The sequence below is a fragment of the Globicephala melas genome, chromosome 15, assembly GCF_963455315.2.
Source record: "Globicephala melas chromosome 15, mGloMel1.2, whole genome shotgun sequence".
Classification (NCBI taxonomy): Eukaryota; Metazoa; Chordata; class Mammalia; order Artiodactyla; family Delphinidae; genus Globicephala; species Globicephala melas.
In genome coordinates, this window is record NC_083328.1 from 70,605,479 (window position 1) to 70,624,301 (window position 18,823).

General features: G+C 43.8%; 2 protein-coding genes across 2 annotated transcripts in view; both read right to left on the bottom strand.

Moving 5' to 3' along the window:
- Positions 1–933, bottom strand: part of JPH2 (junctophilin 2) — a 59,656-nt gene extending 58,723 nt beyond the window's left edge. The window contains exon 1 of the mRNA XM_060284953.1: positions 555–933. Within this exon, the coding sequence (XP_060140936.1) occupies positions 555–933 (379 nt within the window). The remainder of the gene's footprint in view (positions 1–554) is intronic.
- A 7,167-nt stretch (positions 934–8,100) lies between these two features.
- Positions 8,101–18,758, bottom strand: OSER1 (oxidative stress responsive serine rich 1). Its single transcript, XM_030843489.3, has 4 exons — positions 18,509–18,758; positions 14,745–14,860; positions 11,686–11,799; positions 8,101–9,402 (listed from the first exon to the last, which is right to left on the bottom strand). Exons 2-4 carry the CDS (start codon positions 14,819–14,821, stop codon positions 8,715–8,717), a joined length of 879 nt encoding a protein of 292 aa, XP_030699349.2. The 5' UTR covers positions 14,822–14,860; positions 18,509–18,758; the 3' UTR covers positions 8,101–8,714.
- Between the last annotated feature and the right edge of the window lie 65 nt (positions 18,759–18,823).

The window sequence follows — 18,823 nt, forward strand, 5'->3', positions numbered from 1 at the left end:
CGGATGAATGGGTGGATGGATGGATGGATAGATAGATGAATGGTTGGAAGAACAGATAAATGGGTGGATGGATGGATGAATGGATGAGTGGGTGGATAGATGGATGAATGGGTATGTGGGTGGATGGGTGAGTGGGTGGGGGGATGGATGGATGAATGAATGAATGAATACTTCATGATCTATTGATTGAAAATAATTTTCATGGCAAAGTTGACATTAGACACCAATTCTTCTGGAGCATATTCCACACCTGATGGTACACCCAGTATGCAACAGTAGCAGTAGTGTCTTACTGAACGTGTATTTCTATGGCAGGCCTTGCATTAGAAGCACTTCTGCCAATCCTCTCAATAGCTCCGTTATTGATCCCACTTTACTAACAAGGAAATAGATGCAGACAGAGGCGGAGCCGCTTGCCCGAAGCCACACAGCAGATAACGTCCTGGCACCTCTGATCTGGTGCTGTACTGACCCTGGATCTTCCCACCCACCACCCATCTTCCTCACCCTGCCTGGCCCCTCCCCCAGGTCCGCAGGCCCCAGGCTGGGCTCACCTCCGTCTGCATAGGTCTCCGTGCCGTAGCCGTCCTGCAGGCCATTGTTCCAAGTGCCCTCATACTTGGCACCGCTGCTGCTGCTCTGCCGGGTTCCGTAGCGTCCCTTGAAGCCGTGCGTCCACTCGCCCTTGTACAGCCAGCGTCCCTTGGTCTCTATGCCCAGCCCATGCCGTTTGCCCTGGCTCCAGTATCCCTCAAAGGTGTTTCCGCTGGGCCAGGTATACACACCCGCCACTTCAAAGCCAAAGTTCCAGGAGCCCGAGTATTCGCCCTGGCCCTTGGGGCCCGTGCACAGTCCGTGCCCGTGGGCCTTTCCCCCCTCCCAGCCCCCGCAGTACGCCCCGCCATCATCAAAGTCAAAGCGGCCCCCGCTCATCTCATCGTAGCCCCTGACCACCTCACCGTCCTCCAGCTTCGGGGGAGAGGGCAATGGGGGGGGGGGGGCAACGACTCTCTCCAAGCAGCTCAGGGCCGCCCCCGCCCCGACTCACTGCGCCCCTGGAGGGGGTAAGCAAGATGCCACCCGAGGCTGAAGGAACCCAGGAGCCAAGTCAGCACTGGGTCGGCTGGTCAGTGCCATGCCTGGGAGGCCCCCACTCACTCAGCCAGAGGAAGGCTGCCAGCTGGGAAGGAAGTGGGAAGGAGAGGTTCAAAGTGTCCACGGAGTGTCCCAAACCTGGCTTCCATGGAGTCAAAGGAAAAACGGTGTGATCCCTTTAAGAAGTGCAGTGAAAGGGGTGGGGTGGAGGGGTCCCCAGTCCGTTTTCAAAGAGGAGAAATTCCCCCTCGGTGACAACCCCCAGCCCGAGGCTGAATTCCTGCAGCCGGCTGGCCCCCTTCTCCTCCACCCCCGGTGGGTGTGCAGGGCTGTGATTCTCCCACCCCTGCCCCGCCCCTCTCCAATCCTGCCCTCCTCCTGGGATGGAAAGGTCAGTGTTGCCCTAACAAGGCCATTGGAGCTCAGAAGCTGCTCCCAAAATAACCCCCTGGCCGGCCCAGCCTCCTTCAAAGTGGGAGGGGTATTTCAAACTGGGCTAGCGCTCCAGACTCAGGGAGTGGTTGGAGGGATGAGGACGGGAAGCTGAGAACTAAGCGTGGGCAGCTGGGGAGCTTTGGTGGCTTTTCCTCTCTTGGGTAAGAGCTCCCTTCCACCTTCCTGGTCCCCTGAGTCTGCAGGCAGGGAGAGGAGAGGAAGACCAGCAGAACACCCGGTCCCGGAGCACTTAGAATCCCCCAGAGCATAGAAGTTAGCATATCTCAGCCCCAGCACCACTCACATGCCCCCGCAGGACCTGGGGCTGTTATAGCACCACTGCCAACCCCATAAAGGAATCTGGTGACCTAAAGAGAAAGGAACGGGGCGTGGGTTCACGTATGCTTTTGAGAGTGGAGGAGAGAACTCAGGAAGAGAGGTGAGGTTCTGGAGACAAGAGTTGGGAAGATAAAGTGAGTCTGAGTCTAGTACAACCCCAAATTCCCTCCCTTCCCCCCAACCCTGGGAAAACCCTGGAAAGAACACAGTGCAAGAAGCATGGGCCACGGATCACTCCCTTTCTCTCTTCTGACGGGCAGGGAGACTGCCCTCCTCTCTCTAGTTCTGAGACACAGTGTTTCTGGTTGTATTGGAATGAGGTCGTCTCAGAAATACTCAAGGATTGTGATTCTTTTTTTTTTTAATTCCCTTTCCAAGCTCTCTTTTGCTGTGCTGTCCTAAGAGCCTGGGAGGCCAGACTTCAGAAAGCTCTTGGGGCAGGGTCAAGAGCAAAGGGACTGACCAGCACTCAGGTTCCCACCAAAATCCAGTGAAAGGGACAAATAAATCTCCAAGACGAGAGGCAGTGGCCAAGGCTAGAGACTGAAAATTCCAACTGAGCCCAGGGTTACCAGGAACACGGAGTAATTCTGGAAAAGGTAGGAGCCACCAAGCACAGGAAGCTGTGTGTGTGTGAGATGGGGGAGGAGGAGGATAGAAATCACCAAAAAAGCAAGCACAGAAGTGACCTGAGAACATTCAACTATTATTATCTGACTTCAGACTAATCCGTCATACTCCAAATCCCATGATGACTTAGGCCACTTAAAGTCACTGTAGAAGATGTGTTCTTGTCTAAGGAATGGATAGAAAAGCCTCTCTCCCTTCACCCCGGCTGATCCTGGTTCTTACCACTTGGTTCCTTCCTCGTTCACAACCCTGTCTTAAAGAGCCCTTCTCCGCCCACATTTCACCCCCAGGTAGAAACACCCAGCCTCAGAGCTCTCTACTGCTGGTTCTTTGCCAAGCTGACATGCAGCAAAAAGCAGTAGATAAAGACTGTATCATCTGGGTTTTGACTCACTCCTCCCGCGGGTTGACCGACAGCCTGCTTGCACAGTTCACAGCTGAGAGCACCTCAGTGCTGCCCCTAGAGAGTTCTGCTGTTGCCACTTCTGCTGGGTCTTTGGAAAATCACACGTTTCTTTCCAGCTCTGCTCTCCAGGGGAGAGGAAAGAGCATCTCAAACTGGAAGCCAGAGGGAGTTCAATACCCTTTGTAGTTAAATGCCAGCCAAATCACCAAAATCCTGTTCTAAGGCTGGTGGCTACTGTGTTCTAGGGAGCTGTTCAGCCTGCATAAGTGTAGCCACCGTACAGCTCCCTACGGTGGTTCCCTACCAAGGGTGGGTACATGTAAGAATCACCTGGAGAACTTAAAAACATGAACAGAGTCCCACCCCATCTCCAACCTACTGAGTTAGATTGTCCTAGGAGAAGGCTTGGGCACTTGCATTCTTTTTAAAAGCTCCTCAGATGAATCTGACTCTCATCCCTGGTTAAGAACCACTGTGGGGGGAATGGGGGGTGAGGATGAATTGGGAGATTGGGATTGACATATATACACTAATATGTAAAAAATAGATAACTAAAAAGAACCTGCTTATAAAAATAAATAAATAAAATTTAAAAAAAAAACCCACACACAAATGGGGAGGGGTTTAAAAGTCATCTTGTCCAATCCCTATCAATATATCCAGGAGATTTTTCACAGAACTAGAGCAAATAATCCTAACATTTATGTGGAACTGCAAAGGAGCCCGAATTGCCATAGCAATCCTGAGGAAAAAGAACAAAGCTGGAAATAGAACCCGCCCAGATTTCAGACTATACTACAAAGCTACGGTGATCAAAACAGTGTGGTACTGGCACAAAAACAGACACATAGATCAATGCAACAGAATAGAGAGCCCAGAAATAAACCTACGTACCTATGATTGATTAATCTATGACCAAAGAGGCAAGAATACACAATGGAGAAAAGACAGTCTATTCAACAAGTAATGCTGGGAAAACTGGACAGACACACATAAAAAAAAAAAAGAACCACTGTATGTTTTCAAATTAAAAAACAGTTTCTTAATGATGTACAAATTCATGCATCCACTTACTTACCATCGGCTGTGTCAGGTAGATAGTTGTGGAGTTAGATTTGTGTTCAGATCCCAGTTCTGCCCCTCACAAGCTGTGTGACCTTGGACAAATTGTTAATTTCTCTAAGCCACAAATTCTTCATCTGTAAAAGTACCTATCTCAAAGGATTCTTGGTATGAAGGATAATAGTATCTACCTTATATGGCTGGGTATTATGTGAGTTAATGCTGTAAAAAGGCTTATAACAGACTAAACACCTAATATCAATATTAGGTATCAATATCAAATATCAATATTATCCTCACATGACAAGTTGCTTTTCAAACTATCATGATTAATAAAATAGTCACCAAAGAGGGAAGAATCACCCCCTAAATATTAAGTATATTGACACTGAAGCACTCCTTACTCTTCCCAGTACATGTTTACTCAACGTTACCCTGTGGTTTTTCCTTTTTTAAACTGATAAACTGTGTTATTGGTAAAGGGACACTTTGATTTCTTAAAAGTTTAAGTAAATTCTTTGCCAAATTTGGTACTGGCCTTACGTGACCAGCCATCCCTTTTTTGCATCTCCCTTTAAACCAGTGAGTTTCAAGGAAAGGGAGACCCCTTGTGGCCACATGTGCATTACAACAGATTTTTCTTAGGAATACCAAGTTCTTTCAAACCAAAGAGAATGGTCTTGGGATGAATTTTAAACTGTTTTTATAGGTAGCTATCCCATTCTCTCTTTTTCACAGGGTTTTTCTCACTCCATGGTTCTGTTCTTTGGTCGGAGGGGGCAGTCACTTGCTTCCTCTATTTCTTTCTCAACTTCTCAAGCATGGCTTCTTCCTAGGGAAGGTGGAGAGGAGAGAACTGAAAATGCAGAACAGAGAAGAAATGCACACAGGTATCCGCTTGAGTTTCTTCTCAGCCATCAAAGACTTAGCTGAAGAAGGCTCACCTCCCAGACAAGTTACCTGGCTGGGTTATGTGCCTTCCCACATACTGGCTCCTCCCTCAAACTATGAGCTGTTTGAAGCAAAGATTACCTTGATTCCAAAAAAAAAAAAAGTGCATGAACACCTCCTAAGTGCCTGCCTGGCACTCTGGCTCCTCTTTGCGTGCGTGGCACCTGCACATACTGGGTGTCCTCATCTTCCCTTCCGCGCATTATTTGGCAACTGACCACTCCCTTCTTGAGATGCTTTTTCATTCGACTTCTAGGGCTCGTCTCTTGGTTCTGCTCCTGCCTCACTGGCTGCTACCACTCAAGTCTTCTGCTGGTTCCTCCTCATTCCCCTGATCTCTATACCTTGGAAATGGCCCAGAGTTTGGTCCTCTGACTGATTATCATTTACTTCCTAGGTGATCTCCTTCAGTTGCAGAGCTTTCATTAACAGCCACATTCTGATGGCTCCTAACTTTGTATCTCCACCCTGTACCTCTCTCGATCTTCAGTCACATAACCAACCTCCAACTCAGCATCTCTACATGATATCTCATAAGCATCTCAGACTTGAGAAGATCAAAATCAAACTCCCAAGGTCTCCTCCCAGATCTGCCCCTCCAGCCAACTCCCAGTGTATTAAAACCTTTGGAGTCATCCTTAATACCAATGCTTCTCTCACACCTTATATCCATCATCTCTACCTTCAAAATAATCCCGGGATACGTCTTTTCTCCCGCACTGCCAAGCGTCCGAGCCACTAGAAAGCACTGCCTACTGCAGGAGCCTCCTGACGGCCTCCTTCTCTTCCTTCTCCTGGTTTCCCTCTTAGTCTACAGAGCAGCCAGTGCTCTTTCTAAAAGACAAGTCTGATATGCCTCTCCTCTCCTCCAAACCCCCTCAAAAGCTCCCTATCTCTTTAGGAGTCAAAGCCTTTAGAACGGCCTCTGAGGGCCTCCACGATCTGCCCCTCACACTTCTGGACCTCGCCTGCTTCAGGCCACAGATATCCTTGCTGTCCTCTGCCAGGAATGCTCTTCCCCCAAACATCCACATGGCTCACTCCCTCACTTTCTTCTGGTCTCTGCTCAAATGTCACCTCACAGAAGCTTCTCTGATCACCCCAATTAAAATGGCAACACCCCCTCCCCCCCCCACCCCAGCCCTTACTCTCTCCTAATCCTTCTCTCTCCGTTAACATTTTCTGCACTGAGGACATGATGCTGTTCTAGTCCCAGCACCTAGTATAGTGTGCCTGATGTGTTGTCAGCACTCGATAAATATTTGTTGAATGAATGTTCAATAAACAGTTATTAAGTAAAGGGACATGTCAGGATGCCACCTTCCAAAACATCAGAGTAAAAATTCCTCAAGCCACGATCTGAATCCATTTTTCAGGATGCATTTGACAAACACTGGTCCCATAAGTTGCACTCACAAAAGGTCAAATGTTCTAATCAGGGACACATTAAAGCTGGCCCATCTGGGTGTGAGCAGAGTAACTGAGGGCTTCAAGATTCATGTTTTGAGGAAGATTTTGACTGAGATGTAAATGCTTACAACCCCTTCCTGCAAATCTGGAATGCCTAAGCTTTCATCCAAGTTTGGATTTCTTCAACAGGTTACTCGGCCATTGGAACTTGGTCCTTTTCAATCCTGACACCCCTCCTAACAACCTTGTATAAAAGGAATGTGCATGATTCATCATTCTCTGGTGACTGTTCTGTTAATATACAGAATTAAGTAAATAACCAGATCACTGGTTTGGTAAGTAAACTAAAAAGGACTTAAGAGACTTAGGAACAATTTTCATTCAAGTAACATGTTCAGCCCAATTTGCTCCACTTCTCTCTAGTAAAAAAGGTGAAGCAAAACACTAGTTGTGGAGGTCAGGGCTGGGGAGGTAGGTAGTTTTACAACCAGAAGCTCTAACAGCCTAGGATCAGTGGTTCTCAAAGAGTGGTCCGGGAATCCACTCCACCAGGCTATCTGTGCAGTCAAAACTATTTTCATAATATTAACACAGCATTTGTCTTTTTCATGCTCATTCGCTCACAAGTGTAGAGTTTTCCAGAAGTCATACGACATGGGATGTCACAAGAGATTGCAGAAGCAAATATGAGAATATAGCTGTTTTCCATTAAGCCCAACATTAAAGAGATTTGCAAAAACATAAAACACTGTCACTCTTCTTACTAAATATTTGTTTTGGAAAAGTTGTTTTCCGATTAAAAATATTATTTATATTAACTTAAATGGATTTGTGGATTCTTCATTATTTTTAAATGAAGTAATAGTCTTAAAATTTCTTAGTTTTAATTTCTAATATGGTAAACACAGGTAAATATAACCCACATAAACAAGAGCTCTTTGAGATCCTCAAATTTGTAAAAGAGTCCTGAGACCAAACAGTTTCAGAACTTCTGCCTCAGTTATTTGAAATAGTGCACCTTCTGTTCGCATTAAGAAAACTGTTAAGTTTCTAGCACTGTGATGACAAGGCTCTCTTGCTCCAACCAGAGTCTTCAGATATTACTAAATTCATACTAAACTAGTAACTAGCTGGGGTCTCTCACTACTTAAGTTCAGGGCTTTTCCAGTAAATACCCTTCCCACCTCTCCCAAGTACAAATCACCTATTTATGAAGCCCAAACCCCACTGTCATGAATCAACTCCACATTAGTGGGATGTTTTAGTGAAGAGTAAAACCTATTTTGTGATCAAAATAAAAGTGCAACAAACTTTCTGTTAACACGTTAAAATGGCTGGACAAATTTTCACTAAATTTGATAGGTACGCTTAGGATGGTCTGAATTGTTATACGGCATACATAAAATTCACTTTGGAGCCACCTGGAAAAGGAAGGGATTAATCCTCCAGCTGACACTGAGGACAGATTTTTTTTACCAAACTTTGGAGGGAACTGTGGGGCTGGTTGGCCATTAAATACTGGATATGGCATGTATAAAATTCTCTTTGGGGGTTGCCAGGATAGGAGGGCAGTACAAAGAGATAATATCCATCCAGAACATTTGAAACTGAGGTATGAGATCTACACTGCAAGTGACTGAAACGTGCCATATGTACTAAAATGCCGGAGATGGAGAAGACGCACAGCAGTTTCAAATATCACACCCCCTCCCCCAACTGAAGCAGCCCCACTCCAAGTCACTTCTCACGTAAGAAACTTCATGTGACATGTCTCAGGGTGAAGAGCACCAGCAGGGGTTTATTTAGTGATGGTTAATGATTCTCTCAAACAATATAGGGCAGGCCAGCTAGTTTATTCGTATTGAATCTAAACCTTAGATCTCTGGCTTAACAATAACACAGGAAACCTTTAAAGACACAATAAATCTTGCGTTAAATCAGAGCTGGTTTAAACCAGTCATAAAACTTCTAATACTCTGGGCTGGCAACTACAGCATGACAAATGTTCAGTCCAGGTACAAAACCACATTTCATTCTCCTTGGCACCCAAATCTGAAACAGATCTGAAAAATGCTGAAAAATTGTTTTTCAAAGGCTTTCACCACAGGCCCACTGCTACCGGTCAAGCAGTCATTTCTTCATCCCCCAGGAACAGTTCTAAATGAGAGGGACTGTTCTTTTGATCGGCTTGCCTTGGTGGGTACGTAAGAACTCAGAGAGTTAAATTTCAAGAATGAAGATTAACTGAGATGCCAAGAAGTTTTTACTGCAAGCACAGTGAGCAGAAGGAGATGTCTCCTCAACCAAGGCGGCCGCAACGTCTGCCGTTAACTAAGCTCTCCGACAAGCCTTCACTGGTTAAAGCACAGTAATGAGCTTCTTGCTCTCAGGTGTACATCATTTCTGCCATGTGGGACATTTTCTTGGGAATATACAAGTAATATTCCATGTAGCCTGACAGGTCCTCAATGGTCACGTCATCCACGAAGACTCGAGCTTGCTCAGAACAGGAGCGGGGGGAGCCAGACAGAGTTCTCGTGTGAAGCGACTGAGAGTAGTCCTCCAGCGTGGATCTTCGCTCTGGGGCTAAGGGAGGGACGTTCTGCAGGCCTGAGAAGGAATATACCTCCATATCATGCCACCGCTTACACTGGCACTCCTTGCCTACGCATGCACATGGGTTGCCCTGGTTTAGCCTGGAAACGGATTGGAAGTCAGAGAGATCATTGGCCTTGAGACTTGCTTGGGAGCCCTGGGGAGCATCAGAGGAGTCTTCCTCCTTACTCTCTGATGGGAGCCTTGGAACCGAAGTTCTCAAAGGCTCAATAACTGCCCCTGTGTGATGAGTATCGAGAGAAGCTGAGCATTCTCCTGCACTGAACTCTTTCGGGGTTGCAATTCCCAGCCCACTGCCGCCATCAGGGGAGTCCGCCTGGCTTCTGTGCTTGAGCTGGCTGCTCGAGGAAGCAGCTATTGTGCTGCAATGTATAAACTTTGGAGGATGAAGGACAGGAGACTTAGAACGCCGACGACGCTGGGTCCTCACTGCTCCTCGTGAAGACTTCCTTGTAGACCTAAGAGGAAAAAAATGCACAAGAAGATGTTGGAATACAGAGGTCTCCTAAAGAGATTCTTTAAGATAGTTGGAAATTTGCCACCTCTCTGGTTTATGAGTCTAAGTAAGTTTCCCCCAAAGAGATGTGCCTATCTATTTTCAAGCTGCCTAAGTCTCTGTGTCTCAAAAACGTCAATATCTCCTTATTACCAAGGTATAGAAACAGGAGAGGTAAAGGGGAGTTTTAAATCGCACTTCTTGGACGAAACATTTGGCGCAGAATACCTGTCTGCCCTGCCCAACCCTTGGCTTGGGAACCTCTGACCAGTGGGTCTGGAGAAGCACCCTGCACAGACAGCTTAGACTGATGCTGTTAAAACCTCAATGTTGTGCTCCACGCCCTGAATGCAGCACAGCAGCTTCAGTACCCTGCGGGGCTAATGCTACAAACAGCCACTCTGCCGTGATTACTCAACAGAAGAGCAGATTTAGAATTCATTTCTATCACAGCTGAAAAACAGATTTAGACTCTCTGAAGTTTTCAGATATTGGGAATTATCAGACATACTGTAACATTTTATAAAATTTTAAATAAATAAGAATTGAGGGAGTTCCCTGGTGGTGCAGTGGTTAAGAATCCACCTACCAATGCAGGGGACTCGGGTTCGATCCCTGGTCCAGGAAGATCCCACATGCCACGGGGCAACTAAGCCCGTGCACCACAGCTACTGAGCCTGCGCTCTAGAGCCCGGAGGCCACAACTACTGAAGCCTGCGTGTCTAGAGCCCGTGCTCCACAACAAGAGAAGCCACCGCAATGAGAAGCCCACGCACCACAACGAAGAGTAGGCCCCGCTGGCTGCAACTAAAGAAAGCCCGCGTGCAGCAAGGAAGTCCCAACGCAGCCAAAAATAAATAAATAGTAAGAAAAAAAAAAAAAAAGAATTGAGCAAAGAGAAAAAAGACTCAAAATTGCCAAGCAAATTTGAAAACAGAACCAAGTAGAACTTTAAAAACTTTGTAACTGAAATTAAACTAAATAGATGGGCTAAACAGCAGAACACATACAGCTAAGAAAAGAAAATACTGGAGGATAAATCTGAATTATTTACAACAGAGGTCAGCAAACTGCAGTCTCTGAATCAAATCCGGCCCCCTACCTGTTTCTGTACAGCCCATGGACACTGCTCCCATAGGCTAGAACTGTGAGCCAGGCAGACATGCCTGAGGACCCCGCTTTGCCCCTGTTCTTCCCTCCACTCCCTGTGCCCGTCTTCCTGGCCAGCAGACATGTGCATTACACCACGGCCTGGGGCCCTCACTGGCTACCATCTACATGTTGGGGCTCTGCTGTCAACAATCGCTAGGTACTGAGAGGTAGAATCTCAGTTTGTACCAGGCTCTCTGGAGGAGAGAGGGTGTGCTGGAATCTGGGTGCCACTGAGGCAGAGAGTAAAACTGATCCTGGCAATGCTCCCTCCCCACCCATCCCACCAGGCTCATCATTTCAGCCTCAGACTGTCTCAGCAACTGAACACAAAGTGTGTCCACCAGCCAGGATGGTGAACATCAAGCAAACAGGGCAGGGCAGGAGTTTTCTCCCTTTTTAAGTACCTACAAAATATCCCTGGATCTCACCTCTTGGCCTCCAAAGCCTAAAATATTTATTTTCTGACCCTTTACCAAAAAAGTTTGCCAACTCTTGACCTAGAAGACAGCACAGAAACTTAAGAGATTTGGAAAAATGTAAAAGTTAAGAGGTATGTAAGACAGAATAAAAAGTCTGGAGTCTCTGAAAGAAAGAATACAGTGAATGGGAACACAGGTAATTTTTTAAGAGATGATGGCTGAGAAATTTTCTGAATTGATGCAATAAGAGAATCTACAGATACAAGAAGCACACACTAAAGCAGGACAACTAACTGGAGAATACCAAAAACAATAGGAATACCTTAACAGCAGCTAGAGAACTAGGCAGATTATTTCCAAAAAAAAAAATTATTTGAAAAAAGATCCTATAAGTAACACATTTTTAAACTTAATTTAATGGACATATATAAAACCTAAGAATGATTAAAGGAGAGCCATTCTTCTCAAACACACATAGAACATTTGTAAGAATTGACTACAATCCAGGCTATACAGCAAGTCTCAGCAAATTCACAATGAGAAGAAAGGGTCTTCTTTAACTGGTGCATCTTGGGTTCTATATCATAACACTCTTTTCTGGATACTTAGGAAAGAAAATTCAATAGTATGTTAAGATGTTGGGATAAAAATCATCTGCAATGAGAAGCTCTTACCCATGCCAACTGTCTTTAGATGCACATGTGGTTTTAGGTTTGGTATCATCCACTGCTGTTCTGACTGATGCTCTGACACTTGTGCCTTCTCCAACAGACAGAGATGCTACGGACCTGAAGACAAGAACAAAGTTTACTGCTTAGAAAACCATGGAAGGAGGAGAACATATTGCTCTCACCAACCCAAATGCAACTTGTATTAATACCTTTATTATCTTTCTAGTTTGGGTTTCTCAAAAATTGCTCAGCTTTTAGTGTAAATTTTCCTCCGAAACCAAAGTTGGAGTATCCCTAAGAGCTCGCAGTTGCAAAATCATAAGCAAAAGAATGATTCTTAAGTATAACCAGCAGTGGGATATAAATAGACTTTTAGGCTGTTTATCTGGGGCAGATCAGGCCTTATGTCCAGGGAGAATGCTAACGACAATGACCACTTACTTTATATGGGCAAACCAGAGCCATGGAAACTAAGCTTAGGAGCAAAAACTTTAGGAGACTCAATCTAACTTTAGGAGACTCAATCTAAATAAATACTTTTTCAAACAGTATACAACTTATACAAAAATATTCTAATTTTTACAACCAATAAACTTGAAATATTACTCAGAGTTAAATCTCTGCAGTTTAAAATTACATAAGTAACATGGGTTCCCAGTAAAGATGAAAAAATTTAAAAGAGAGAAAAGAATCATCTATGATCTCACAACCCAGAGATCACCAACATTAACATTTAACATCAACTTCTTTTGGAACTTTTCAATACACACATACATACACACATATACAGGGCTCCTACTATACATGCTGTAGTCTTGATAAATATCCTTTAGAAAGAGACAATCTACTAAGTAAAAAGATGTTCACTAAAATATAGTTTAAAATAAACTTAAATGTCTAATAATAGAAAATAGTGTACTATATAAATTATGGCCAATCTGTACAATGGAATATTAGGAATTTATTAAAAATTAACTGTGCAAAGAACTCTTAATGACATGGGAGAATGTTTATAACATAATATTATGTTATGCTTGTAACGTAAGAGAAAACAGCATGGATAAACACCTGTACGTATATTATGACCTCAACTGTGTAAAAAAAGTGAATGCTGTTATTACAGATGATCTAGATATTAACTGTGGTATTGGTAAATTGTGATTTTTTACTTCCTTTTTTATCCTTTTTTTTTGTTTTTGTGATTTACCCATAATAAGCATGTATTATGTTATAGTCTGATGAAAAGGACTATGTTGTTTTACAATAAATATATAAAGATTTGTCCTGATAAGACAAATACCATTAGAAACCAAAACCTGTTGAACAGGATCATGCTAAATTCCTGGCAAGGCTTGGTTACTTTATGAGTCAGTACCTCACATGTTCCATTCGTAAATCAGCAACAATACAAAACAACTAGAAATGTATGATACACTATACAAGTCTTATTCTGCTTAGTCACAGTAATGACTCACCCCTTGTACTCTTATTTGGTTTTCTCAAATGCTCTGCACTGCTCCTTCTCTTTCTATAACTTAACTCAAAGTAGAGCGCATGCTACAAATATATAATATTTGACCATATATTGTACAGACATTTTGAAAAGTTTTTTTTATGTTCCAAGTAAATTTTAGGGGCATGGAACTAGCTTAATTTTATGCTCCAACTTCTTAAAACACCAGGAAAGAAGTCTGTATATCAAGAGTTATATAAATTTATACACTAAGGGATACATGTACGTGTGCATTTATACATTCCTAGCATTTTCCTGATTAAAAAATATTTATTTCTATACCAGAAATCACAAAGGAATACACTATGACTGCAATCTGGAACTATTTGTTTTTCTGCTTTGTTTCTGTTTCCCAAAATAGCTTATAAAGTACTAATCAATTCTAATGGCAAGATGACCATATTGGAAAATCACTAGGAGAAGATACTTATTTGAAGTATCATGGAAGCAAATGTAAGCACCTGTAACAGCTACTGTGCAAATCTATTAGCATAAATTCTCTCATTTGGTAGGCCAAAAATAGTACTAGCAATAAGCAGACAGCTATAACGACAACTAACAACTATTTAATTTTACATGCACCAGGTACCGAATGCATTTCTTCATGTTGTCTTCAAGGTACCATATAAAGGAATGGTTAAGAGCAGAGGTTCTGGAGATAAACTGTCTGGGTTCAAATCCTGGCTCTACCACTTCTTACCAATGTGACCTTTTGCAAGTGACTTAATTCATCTGTAGCTCCTCTGTAAACTATATAGTATACTCTGTAGTATCTATCTTCTAAGTTGGTAGTAAGGATAAGATGATGTGTACAGATTACTTAAGCCAGTGTCTAGGGCATAGTAAATGAATAATAAATTTGAGCAATCATTATTTACTCCTTGCTGTGGAGTGTTCAGTTTCCATTCATGAAATGAAATATTCTTATATCCATTAAAACTTTGAGATTTCTTCTGGCCTGGGGCAAAGAAGGGGGATGAAAAGAGTCCTGCATAGAACATTTTGCAAAGGGTGAAATATTAACATTCAGACAGCAGCTGGTCTGCAGGTGCTCTAATTAGTTTGGCCAAAGGGTCCAAGATTATTGATCTCAGTGACAGAACCCTAATGAACAGGTTTCCATAGTGATAGGGTCAGCAATCAGAGCCCATGAAATCGCAATGTCTGCAGAGATTCCTACTGAGCCAATTCACTTTTAGTGAAAAATACTGTGATTCCCTAGAGATGTATGAGGAACTCTCTGATGGGACACTGCCTAATGTTTGATTAAAAAGAGGTGGGGGGAGGGGGAAGGGGAACCCTCCTCAAAGTTAAGAAGAAGAACCCCCAGCCTTGGAGTACAAATGAGCACCTACTTTTCAAAATTTAACAGAAGAGTTTCTTTTATAAGTAAAACAATGCTGTACAGAATTTGGTAAAATGTCACACTATTAACATTGACACCTTCTACAAATAAAAAGAAATTTTAGAAGAGAAAGAGCTCCCCTGAGGAAATGTCTATTTAAATCTAGTAAACAATTCCCCAATAATATATTCCATATTTAATTACCCTGATGCATCCACTCTTAATTTCTTGAAAGCAGTTTGTAGACTCTCCTCCTCTCCATCCTTGGCTTCAGATTTCATTGTGAAAGTTTTACACTACTATCGATGTTCCCGTTAATACTAAAAAGAAAATAAAATGAACAAAGTGAAAACAGGTGAGTTCAAACATATACTTTTGTTAAAATCTATATTTCTGATACTACCATTGCTTGTTAGGGGGAGAAAAAGCAAATTTCTACTTCTAAAAGGAAGTTTCAATGACTAGGAAACTGTAGGTTTTATTTCTTAAGAGAAGACACATGAAATAATACAGAAAAAGTATATTTATTATGATGGAATTTAAACTGTCCAAATACTTGATGCCAATATCCTATTACACAGTTTTGGAAACTACGTCACCTAAAATCTGTGTTTAAGTATACTTTTTAACAGGAGGTGAATCTCTCCAGTTGTAGAAGTCTAGAAACCTACAGACAAAATGACCTCTACATCAGAAATATAAGGGAAAAGCTCAACATATAGAACTCTGAGCTTTAAAACACTACTGAGGGGACTTCCCTGGTGGCGCAGTGGTTAAGAATCCGCCTGCCAATGCAGGGGACATGGGTTCGAGCCCTGCCCCCGGAAGATCCCACATGCCGCGGAGCAACTGAGCCCATGTGCCACAACTACTGAGCCTGCATGACAAAACTGCTGAAGCCCACACGCCTAGAGTGCCTGTGCTCCACAACAAGAGAAGCCACTGCAATGAGAAACCCAACGAAGAGTAGCCCCTGCTCACTGCAACTAGAGAAAGCCTGCGCGCAGCTACGAAGACCCAACGCAGCCAAAAATAAATAAATAAATTTACTTAAAAAAAAAAACACTACTGAGTGTTTGTCTCATCCAGCTCTAAACATTTCAGGTAAGAATAACTTTGTGACACATGATAGCATTTCTCTAAAGCAATCCTGACCCAGATATCAATGTTTATACTCATATTAATATTCATACCCACGTATCAAGATGTTACCATTACTAAGGCAGGATTGCAAACAAGTTTCAATGATACTGCTTACTCCACACTCAACCTTTGTTTTCTTTAGCTTCAAATATTTTCTTACAAGAATAGATGAACTATACTTGCAACTCAAAAACAAACTTAAAACAAAATTAGCTAAAAAAAGAGGTAGAAAGTAAAGGAAAAAACTGAAATTATTCTATAGATGTGCCTTTAAATGATCTCCACTTAATCAACTAGCTTGATTAACCAAAGTTCTCCATTTCTTCTACCCTGATTTTTATATTTAAACCAAAAAAAAAAAAAAAAAGATGGGAGAGAGACCAACCAAAGCAACAAGAGATACAATAGAGAAGTTAATAAATTCTTTGACTCTAGTCTCCCATTTTTTTTTACTCGGGGTAAAAAATTTCTTAATACCACATCCTGAACAAAGCATAAATCAATCTCTATAAACATATCACAGGGAATCAGAAAGAAAAAAAGTAAAACAAAAAATATAAGATGGGGAATTTTTGAAGCGAAGAATTCACTTTACCTTCTCTATTTCCAGAGTGCCCTTAGGCACCCTCAGAGGGAGCAGTGCCTCTGTGGATCCTTGGATCCTCTCTGATTCTATATCTGCTCATTTCTCAGGGGTGGGTTTGATGTTATTGTGAGACCTCTAATATTCTACAGGTCACGGTGTCATAACATGTTTGATATAATGTAACCATGTAGTACCAGTGGCAAAATTAAGAAGCAAGTGATCAAGACTATTTGTTTCATTTATTAATGTGTAGAAGGTATTTTAGGCAGATCTCTGGGGAGCACTGAAAAGTGTCAAAAGAATTCAGCTAGCTTTCACCTCAACTTCTTAAGACAAAAAATTTAAATACACTCCCCATATGTATTTTGCTGGTTTACTTAACCAGTACATCAATTTGAGGAAACATTATCAGTTCCACATTTCACTGGTTCTTAATTCTTCAGGATTCAGAGGAGGACCCTCTCCCAGATACACAATAATGTCCTATATACTTGGGGAGAGGGGTGAGCAAAGATCACATATTCTATTATTTTTGAAGCTCCACAGCATCTAAAAAGGTGCTTCTGTAGTCTATAAACAAATTCTTCCTGCTGAAGAATACGGGGATACAAGGGAGATACAAGGGAGAACCTGACACCAGGACTGTGAACCCTATTCCTGTAAGGACTGGAATCTCATTCCTGCCCTAACACTGTGCTAAGATGCTCTGCACCCAAACATGGAACTTTTAATTACACAGTGTTAACTTAACATTACTGCAGGTGACCTCTAGATGTTAATACAAACTCAGCTAATATTCTTGTTGACACACTAAAAGATCCATCAGTTAAAAACCAAAACAGACCAAAATAAAACTGGCTACAGAGTAAAACTTTAGGAATGAAGTTCCAACTAAACTAGTCTCAGACTTCCAGCATTTTGATTACTCACCTTTTCCCTCAGTTATATTAACCCAGGGCAAAGGTGAATCTTAGGCATGACCGCAAGAGCTAAATCAGAGCATGTCTGTAATTACAAAAAGGCTTATTATGCTCCTCCCTCTTCCCAGCTTCCCATTCACTCAACTCAAGAGCTGTACAACTAACTCCGGGAAACATGTACATGATTTGCCCTTCTTCATTAATATTAAATTTGTGGGAGGCATTCTTGCAGTTTTTATTGCTCTAACTTCTTGAAATTGAACAATCCCCCCAAAGATCAAACTTCTACTTTGTTTTAAGTCAAATCACATGGGGCCTCGGATTTTCCCTAACCTTTCAGAAAACACAAAATTCTTTTAAGTTCCTCCAACAAAAGGGCAAATTCCGGATTTTCTCTGACTTTCAACGAAGAGTATGTCTCACAATCTTATTTACATCTTGCAGTTTTAACCAATACCTCTTTGAACCTCAAGCCTAGGTCCAAATTTCCAGGACCCTGAAAAGAGCTGAGAACGATCAATAAAGGATCTGCGCGCAAGAGTGTCATCACAATGTTAAAGATTTAGAAAATTTCCCTGCCCACCAGGAAGTGTGGAATCCGGGGAAGAAAATCGCGTCCAGCAACTCTGGAAGACGCAAACAAGACTAAGTTGCAACAATCTGCCCCCGAGACAAAACACGTTCACGCTTCTCTCTACTCACTCAAACCCCTACACTCTAGGTGCAAGAGCACTATGTTAATTCTTTTTACCCAGAAACTGGATCGGTCGTGCTTAAACATGGGGAAAAAGGTCGGGACCTGGGGGGTTCGGAGAAAGGGGAGCTGTCCAGGGCCCTAGCTGTGCCCGCCTGGGGTCTCCCGCTGGAAAGCTGCTCCTTGAGGATACTCCCCGGGCCAGAATGAGAGACTTGGGTCAGGCCAATAGGCAAGGGATACAGGAGGAGGCGGGGGCAGAGCCGAAGAGGCACACAACGAGACTGGGGCTCAGAAACCAGCGGGAAAGGGCGGGAAAGGGCAAAGGGCGGCCGAGAAAGGCGAAAAGAGGAAGCTACGGACGAGAGGGAGAGGGCGGAGGCGAGGGACGGGGCGGGAGCAGCGGAGGCGGGAAGGGGCGAGAGAGCGGAGCTCGGGCAGGGCCAGGCCGCAGCAGCGGAGGGGGCGCGGAGAAGCGCAGGCCCTGCCCGGCCCAGGCAGCTAGCGCCGGGGGAACAACGCGACGCGAAGCTGGACGGCCCAGAGGAAGCCGCCCGTGGCCAGACCGGGCCTGGAGGCCGAGACGCGGTGCCGCAGCGTCTCCCCGTCACGTCTGGGCACGCACCTCCTGGCGCCAGGGGCGCTCCGGTGAGCCAGTCCGGTCACTTCAGATCGTCTCTCCCCGATCGCGGCGCCTGACTGACCCGGATCTAAATCCGCGGAGGGGGCGACCCGCGCCTCCGGAGTCGCACTGCGCCTGCGTCACTCAGACACGCTCCCCGCCCCCTGTTCGTGCTCCTCCCACCCCAGTGACTAGGCAACGCGGCAGGCGGTGGCTGCGCAGGCGCGGGGCGATGGCCGCGCCTCTCAAACGCCTGACGCCCGCCCCTCGCGAAGCACGTGCTCCTGACGTCATTTCCTGTTTTTCTCTTCATTAGTC